Source organism: Antrostomus carolinensis, unplaced genomic scaffold, assembly GCF_000700745.2.
Source record: "Antrostomus carolinensis isolate BGI_N321 unplaced genomic scaffold, ASM70074v2 scaffold24659, whole genome shotgun sequence".
Taxonomy (NCBI): domain Eukaryota; kingdom Metazoa; phylum Chordata; class Aves; order Caprimulgiformes; family Caprimulgidae; genus Antrostomus; species Antrostomus carolinensis.
The window spans coordinates 712-9,455 of NW_010338234.1; the positions used below are offsets into that span (position 1 = coordinate 712).

At 59.3% G+C, this 8,744-nt stretch overlaps 1 protein-coding gene across 1 annotated transcript; it reads right to left on the bottom strand.

The window, feature by feature from the left end:
* Nucleotides 1-171: 171 nt before the first annotated feature.
* On the bottom strand, nucleotides 172-3,741 carry SCARF2 (scavenger receptor class F member 2; the record flags this gene model as incomplete). The annotated part of the gene is made up of 5 exons (XM_010175448.2): nucleotides 172-301; nucleotides 627-845; nucleotides 961-1,480; nucleotides 1,769-1,870; nucleotides 3,683-3,741. Coding segments are annotated over 5 exons (1,030 nt in total), but the record flags the coding sequence as incomplete, so codon positions are not given.
* Nucleotides 3,742-8,744: the final 5,003 nt, after the last annotated feature.

An 8,744-nucleotide genomic window follows, 5' to 3' on the forward strand; every position in this document is an offset into this window, starting at 1 on the left:
AGCGCGTCCTTTCCTCTCCGCTCCAAAAGCATCTGAATTAGTGCCTGTGAGTGCTTCCACCACAGGAAACTTCTCAGATGGAACCACGTAGGACTCAAGGGGGTAGGAGGTGCCCAAGCACCACCCGTGCCCTGGGGTGCACCCCGAGGTGTGCCCACCATGCCTCACTTACTAGGTGCCATGGGAGCCAGGGTGGCAGAGGCACCGGCCGGTCTCGAAGTGGCACTGGCCATTGACGCAGTCACTGCAGACGAAGGCGCAGTTCTCCCCGTATGTCCCGTTCCGGCATTTGGTTTCACACCTGGAGAGGGATGAGGGCAGGTGGTTGGAGAACCCACACCTCCTGGAGACCTCCAGCATCCGCCCCCCCAGCCCTCCTGTGCCTTGTCAGCCCTTTTTGGGTGCTGCTAAGTCCTGGACCTGATCCTGGGTGCAAGAGCCTATGGGAAAGCAACCCAGCTTCAGAGTTGAGCCCCACCATGAGCACCCAACGTTACTTGAGGTCACAGGGCAGGGGTCTCTCAGGCTCCCCCTGGTCCCACAGCCAACCCTGGTCCCCAGGCAGAGCAGTAGGGAGGGTGGGAATAGCTCCGGTGGGACCCAACTCTGCACCCAGCCACACTCACCGGTCTCCGATCCAGCCCGGGTTGCAATGGGAGCACTTGCCATTGATGTGGTTGCAGGTGTGACCATCCTTGCAGGGGGGACAGAACTTCTCACAGCCCTCTCCGTAGAAGCCAGGCGAGCAGGGTTGGTCACACTTTGTGCCATTCCAGCCGGCCTCGCAGGTCAGGCAGCGCCCGTCTGCCACAGTGCATGGCTGCAGGCTCTTACACTGCCCACACCTGCAACGGCCAACGAGGAGCCCATCACCGGGTGCAGCATCCCCAAAACCTCCTGCTGCCACCTCCCACCAAGCCCACGCTGCCAGATGAGGCTCAGTGGGGTGCAGTCACTCACCGTCTCCTGCAGCCTTGGCCGTAGAAGCCAGCCGGGCACGGTTCACGGCAATACTTCCCCCGGTAGCCTGGCTCACACGTGCAGGTCCCATCCACCTGGTTGCACTTGCCCTTGTAGCACTGGCAGTACCGGTCACAGCGGGGCCCGAATGTCCGCTCCCGGCACTGGCAGCGCCCCGTGAACTGCTCACAGGGTGAGTTGTTGCAGGAGCACTGGTTGTTGCAGCCGCGGCCCCACCAGCCCGGTTGGCACAGGCAGTTGCCCGTCTGCTGGTCGCACTGGGAGTTGTGGCTGCAATAGCAGGAGCTGGAGCATTGGGGTCCCCACCAGTTGGGCTCACAGGTGCATTTCCCCGTCTTCTGGTCGCACTTGCCGTGCTTGCAGAGGCAGACGTTCTCGCATTTGGGACCCCAGCGGTTGGGGTTGCAGGTACACTGGCCCGTCACGTCCTCGCATTGCCCGTTGGGGTGGCAGCTGCACATCTCCTTGCAGTCGGGACCCCAGAACTGCCGGGGGCACTCTGCGGGCAGAGCCGTCAGCCCTCACACTGCCCATGGGAAACCCCATGGAAACCCCCAGCCCTGATGGGACCTCTTGACTGGAGTCCCCCCTACTCCTCCCAATGCACTAGGTCTCAGAGGAGATCTCTCCAAAAAGACAATGCCCTGGGGACAAAGCCAAGGGGATGGGCAATGGTAGAGCAAGAGCATCCGCAGCCCCATCCCTGATGCTCTGGAAAGTCACCCTGGGATGAGCCAGCACTCCAGGGCCACCCTGAGACCCCCACCGAGGACACGTGGGTACTCACTGGTGTCGCAGTTGGCACCGAAGTAGCCGTGGCGGCAGCGGCACTCGCCAGGTCTGACACACACCTCGTTCTCCTTGCAGGTGAAGTTCCCCTCACACACAGCTGGACGGATGGACAGACAGTGGGTGTGAGCACAAGTGCTACCGGGCTCGTCCCTGCTGTCCCTGCTCCCCCAAACCCCCACAGCACCACAGAGCACGGGCAGGGGTGCGTGGTTGCACTCCGGGTGCTGTTGAGCTGTGGCACCATGACTGACCTGGCAAGCAGCTGGGCAGGCTGGATGGGACCCTCGCCAGAAAAATGTCACCAGCCTTGTGCCACCCTGTTCAGCTCCATCCCTGCCACCAGCCTCCTGCCACCCAGCTCAGCTTCATCACTGCCACCAGCCTCCTGTCATCCCTCCTGTCATCCTGTCACCAGCTGCACCAGCAGCAGTGTCCCTCACTCAGCTCCATATCATTGGCAGAGGCAGGTAAAAAAAGTGCAGGGGGAGAACTGGGACATGGGGTGGGGGTAGCGGGCAGCCATCAGCACAGTCCCTCTGTCCCCCTCCCCACACTACTTATGGATCACAGCAGTGTCACTGCCACCCCCATCACCGCCTCTACTGCATGGGCCACCAGCCCCAAAGGTCACCTGTACCTCTCCTGTCAAGGAGACCTTGCGCTGGGGCCAATGCCCAGAGCAGGACAGGACAGGGATGTGGGGACAGGAAGCACCGGGGTGCAGGCAGGCGCAGGCAGATCCCGCGGGGCCCTGGACGAGCCTCCTTCACCACTGGGACAGGGAGAGTGGACCACCCATCCCATCCACCTTACCTGGGAGTTCTTAGACCTACGGTGACGGATACTATAGAAACCCCTAAAATAGACAGATCACACAGGTTAGGAGCAGTGAGTCTAATGGTTAGAGCAGCGTGGGGGGGTGGTGAGGAGATGGGGACTGTCCTCCCCCCACTGTCCTGGCAGACCCTGTCCTTCTCCCTTCCTGCTGGCACCCTGAAGGGACCAGCTCCCATTCCCAGTGCATGGGCACCCAACGCATGCAGCGAGCGGTTACAAGGGCTCATGCACGGTGGGTTAGTTGGTTACATGGTCTTGGCAAACCACTGACACCCTGGGTGGGTGCACAGAGCTCCTCTGGCTCTTCTGGGGCTGGGTGAGCCCCACAGTCAGCCCAGACTGCGGGGAGTGGCACAGGAACCCCAAAACACCTGCCTGCATCGTGGTGGCAGTGCAGGGGATGATAGATCCCGGGGCATCATGCCGAGCATCCTTGCTGGGCTGGCCCTGTCCCCAGTTGAGAGTCGTAACGCCCCGTGTGGTGGCCCCAGCTGGGATCAGGCCCCTGTCTGCCCCGGCAGCCACTCCCAACATCTTGGACACGTGCCTGGTCCTGGTGGCTTCTCCTCCACTGATGGCTTTGGCTTTACTCCCCTGGCTGCTGCAGCACCTGGGGGAACTCTCTGGGTGCCAGCCCTGCAGCTGCACCCTCCCTGTCCCCACAACTTCTTCACACCCTGGGGGACGCCTCACTGTCCCTTGGGTCCCACAGCAGCACCCTCAAATCCTTTAACTCAAATAGAGAGAAACCCTCCAGCCTGGGAGTGGAGAAGGAGCCCGCTGAGGGTTGGGGCACCCCAGGGTATCACTGAGGGGGTACCCCAGGACTGGGCTCCATGACCAGCACCCCAACACTGGGGCTGAGCACCCATTCCATCCACACGTGCTAGCTCCAAGCCCTGCCAGGATGCAGGACAGCCAGGGACGCTGCTGCAGGCAGAGGTCCCCAGGAGAGTTGGTCTCCACCATGAGGCACATCAAGGTGGTCCCTGACGGTGGTGGTGAGGCCAGGAGGTCTCAGGAAGGATGGGTTGATGAGCAGTGCCCAATGAAGCAAAACGCTGGTGCTTACCTATTAAACACTCGCTTCCTTGTTGCCTCCATCCTGGGCAGCACACGAGCACTGAGGAGCTGCGGGGGGAAAAAAACCACCACAAACAGTTACGAACCTCAGAAAGTCCTGGTCCTTCCCAAATCCCAACAGAAGCACCAACGCCATGGTGGTGACAGGTCCTGCTCCTGGTCAGTTGAACCCCGGCATGGGGCAAGGAGAGCTGTCGGCTCTCCCTCCGCAGTGCAGGGAGCAAAGATCTGCTGAGGATCTGCCATGGGTTCAAGATGTCCCACCAGCCAGCCAAGGTGATGCCAGGAGTGAGGACAGGACCAGTTCCTCCTGTTAATCAGGAGCAATGAAACAATAAAAGTTGTGTTTGCAACCGTTACCGTAAAAAAAAAAAAAAAAATCCAAAGACCCTCAAAAAACTGGGAAAATAGGAAGGTTCTAAATGTCCCAGGGGAAAACCAACTGCTCTGTCCCTGAGGACCCAGCAAAGCAGCCGGCTCCCAGGATGGGATGGCTCCATGCCTGCAGCCAGGCGCCTGGCTGGACCCCCTGCTCAGGAGGGTGCTGCAGCGAGTGGGGACAGCAGTGCCCACACCACCAACATCCCCACGCTGCTCTTCTCTGCCTGCCTGCACCCCTGTCTATGAGCTGGGTGATGGCAACTGCAGGACAGGTCCCTCAACCCTTGGATGTCTTGAAGCCACCAGCTCTGGGAATCACCATGCACAGAATCATCAGCCAAAGTGTTTTTGGCACAAGCTTGACCCTGGCCAACAACAGGATGGGGTCTCAGACCACCATGGAGGCTCAGCCAGGGACACCCTGTGGGGATGGGACATGTGGGGATGAAGCAGGGACACCTCACCCACACTTAGTCAATGAGCACCCCAAGCAAATGGCCAGGGGCTCAGGATGCTGCAACCCAGGTGTGGGGAACGCGCTCCCGGTGCCATGACACCGCAGGGACCCCCTGGGTGGGGGAACCCTCCTCATCCTCGAGGTGACCTCCACCAGCAATGGGAGCAGCGCTGGAAGGTTCTAAATGGTCCAAGCAGACGCTGCAGTCGAGGAAAACTTCACCCAGGCTGGTCCGCAGCGCAGCCTGGAATGCGTTCTGCTTTTGCTTTTTTTTTTCCTTTTCCTCTTTATATGTAACAAATGCAGAAGAGGAGGAGGAGACAGCGAGGAAGTATTTGCTCAGAACCCAGCGCAGTCACAGGACCACGTCTGGCTGCCAGAACTCCTTGTCCTGGGGCCGTGGGGGAAGGAGCTGCCAGCAGCCCCCCAACCAAACGTGGGTACCAGGGAGGTTGGAGGCAGCTCCCACCACCAGCCCCACAGTGGGTAGCACCCACCCAGCCCAGATGGGAGCATCGTGTCCCCCTTTTCATGGCAAGATGGGAAAAAAAATTGGAAAGGAGGCAGAAAAGAACCACAAAAATGATTCAAGGCCTGGAAAAAATGCCTTGCAGACGGAGCCCAAAAATAGCTCCATCTATTCAGGCCATCGCAGCGGTCGGGAGATGCTGTGATGGCAGTCAGCGTGTACCCCCTGTGTGGGGGTCCTGGGGCTCAAGTGGGGGGCTCTCCTCTGGCCGAGCATACGCAACGGGATGCACAATGTTATCACCAAAGGAGGGTCAACCACCAAACCAGCTCCCTGAGGACTGGCTAGGCTGGAGATGAGGTTATTCTCTGCACGACACTTCAGGTTGTCCTCCCCGGAAAGCCTCGTCAGCAGTGCCGGGGTGCTGAGGTGCAGGCGGGGAAGGGTCTGTGGTGCCCTGACCCCCGCAAAGCACTCACTGTCCCACCCAGGGTTGTTGTCACTGTTCCACCCTTTAGAAATTCAGTGTTTGGTGGATTTTAGATTAAATTGTTGCAGGTTTGCAAGAGAAATCCCTCCAACTTGGGAAACCTCCTCCCTTGAACAGTTCAGCCTGGGCACCAAAATGGGCATCAGGGATGAGGCACTCAAAAGCATCACCCACAACGAGAGCCCCGAGATGATGGTGGGGAGCTGGGATCTGTTGAAACATGGTGAAAAAAAACACCCCCCCCCCTGCCAAAAGCCAGGGGTGAGCAGGACTGTGACCCCCACCATCCAGGACCTCAGCCCACCCACCACCTCGCTGGGTGCAGGGTTCGTGCTTATCTTCTCACTGATACCTAATCTCCCCCTCACCATGCCCGGCGTCCCGCTCCCCTCCGCTCAGCCCCTGCCTCATCCATCAGCGGCTTTGACAGCAAAAAAAACTCCCTCCTGTTGCAAAGAGAGGTACTGGGATGCGGCACTGGGTAACTGGTGCTCCCAGTGTTTCACATGGACTGGTCCCCAAGTGTATCTGGCTCTGGGGTAGGGTGGGTGCTGGCTGCAGAGGTGATCAGCACCCACCGGGGCGCAGGTCTGACACACCCGTGGTCTCAGCTCCTCCAAAGAGGGCTCGATCTATGTGCCCCATAACCACTGGAACTGGGATAACTGGGAGATCTATTTAAAAACTCGCTCCCGACACGCACAGTGCAAAGACATTTTCTTCTTCTTCTTTCTTTTTTTTTTTTTTTTCCTTTTCTTCAAAGCCCTACAAACGCTGGGAAAAAGACAGAAAAGCTGCCTTCAAGATGTGGTCTGGGCTTGGGATCTCTGCTTTGTGGAGGACAAGGAGCGGGGATGTGGGCAGAGCTGGAGCTGGGTCCTGCTGGGATGGGTGCCTGATGCCAGCGTTGCCACCAGCACACAGCCGCATCCTGCTCACACCAAGCATCAGCGCAATCTCCACAAATGCTCCAGGGGTTTCTACAGAGGCAGAATGTTTTTCTTGTGGATTAATAACCCACGTTGCTCCCCGAAATGTGTCCCCTTTACCTACAAAGAGGGTTCCCGAGGCAGGAGGGACAACCCCTTGTCCAGACCAACGCAATCCCCCCTTTAATTAAAGAGGAGTGGGCTCACATCCCCAAAAGTGGGACTGAGACCCCAAGACAAGGGTGGGAGCTGCTGCCCATGGTCCCAGGCAGGATCCCCCCGCTTTCACCCTGCCAGATGGAGCTGCAGAGGAGCCCTCTGGGTGTCCAGTAAGTCCCCAAAGCCCACAGCATTGCTGTCACCTTCCTCAGCCACGCACCCATCCCCAGTGCTCCCTACCCTGCTGCTCCTCCCGAGCATCACCCTGGTGCTGAGCTCCTTCTTTCTCCATGTCACCCATCACTCGGTGCCACCCAGCTCCCCTCATGTGACACAAAGTGGGACCATCAGTGGATCCCAGCCAGTGGCATTGCCCCCCAGGCCGGTGCCAGCTGCAGCTCCCAGACCCAAAACCAGCCTCAGGGTGGAAAGACAGGTCCCCTGGCGCAGGCAAGCGCAGGATCGCAGATGTAAAGAGAAACCCTTTGGGCAGAGAAAGAAAAGAAAAATTAAAAAAGCAAAGATCATCAAAGGAGCGGGAGTGAGAGCGGGACAGGGACAAAGTGATGTCCACGCACGCAGGGCTCTCATCAAGCAACATCCCAAACGGCAGCTCCAGAGAGGGTCATGCTGACTTGTAACTGATTATAAAAGAACTTTAAAATCAGGAGCAACTTGCATTTAGTACACAAACATTTAACACCTAAAAGCCCCAAATACGCCCTTTTCTCCAACCCGCTAGTGGGTCTCAGGACATCGCAGGAACAGCTGAAGGAGAATCCTCCTCTCAAGTCCTCCAAAACCCGCAGCTGCCACCAAGGTGGGGGGACAGATGCTAGGACCTCCTCCCCAAGCCACGTCCAGTCTGGCTGCCCGCAGCCCAGGGCAGGAGCTGCAGCACCTGCCCCAGGTTCTTGGGGCCACCAGTGTGGGGTTGGATGGTGACACATGGGGTGTCCTTCATGCTGAGGGGAGCAGCACAGTAAAGAGGGGGGGGTGGGTGCCAGGAATGTGGGTAGGGAGGGAAGAAGGGTGAGGTGTGGAAAACAATGCAAACATCATCTCAGCTTCCTAGGGACCATTCCCTCTCACCTTGCCTGGCTCCTAGGCTGCCTCCAGCCCCCGTTCGCCATGTGAGGATGGATACCACCACCTGCCCATCCCATACACTCCCGTCCCACTCACCAGCGAGTGCTCCCTGCACACCCCACAGCACCCATGGGTGGCACAGGACAAGAGTGTGAGCCCTGTGGTGCTGGGTGCACCCCCATCTCCATCCAGAGGGGAGGGGGGGAGTCCCTGTATAAGGGGGAACACCCAGGCACCCCATCCCCAGCACCCCGGGCAGACCCAGGGCAGGATGGTGGGAACAGGAGAGGACACAGCTCAAGTCCTCTTTGCCACCCCAGGACATGGTGGCAATATTGCTGTGACCCAGCTCGGCAACTGTGGCGGGATTGCTCCCCACATCCTCCCCTGCCCAGGAACACACAGGGCTGGGAGCTGCGGCCGCTCCAGCTCCTGAAAATGCCTCCTTAGGAAACTCAGGCTGTAACGTGAGGAGGGGGCACCAGCGTCCTGCGGTCCCGCTGAATGGAGCCATTATGTGGCCCCTCTCCCTTCCAGCACATGTTTTCCTTGTGGACTCATCTGACCTCACGGGCGAGATGTAAAGGTGCATTTATGGCCTGGGCCCCCCATCAGGGGCAGGGGATCCTGCTCTCCAAGCAGGGATGGAACAGCTGTGGGTGCTCTCCCCCCTTTGCTGGGGACAGTTTGGCCAAGGAGCCTGGCCAGCACCAAGCCTGAGTGCTGCAGAGCAGCTTTGGCCCAAGGTGACACCCTGCAAATCAGTCCCTGGAACACGGAGAGCACTGGCAGCAGGGGCAAGACTCCCAGGACCCTGTCCCCAGTCAGCCAGGCAGGATGTGACCGTGGGGACAGTGAGGCAGTGCCAGCACCCACTTTCTGAAGCCAAACCCAAACATCCTGGAGCTGCCAACTTCACCATCCCAAGCAGCCCAGGGGAGCTCCACCAGGATACCCAGAGCATCTCGCATCCTGCCAGCCCGGGCACTGGGACTGGTGCCAGGGATGCAGGATCGGACCTCCACAGTGCAACCTGGAGCCCGGGGACACTCAGCACCGCCTCCTCACGATGGAACC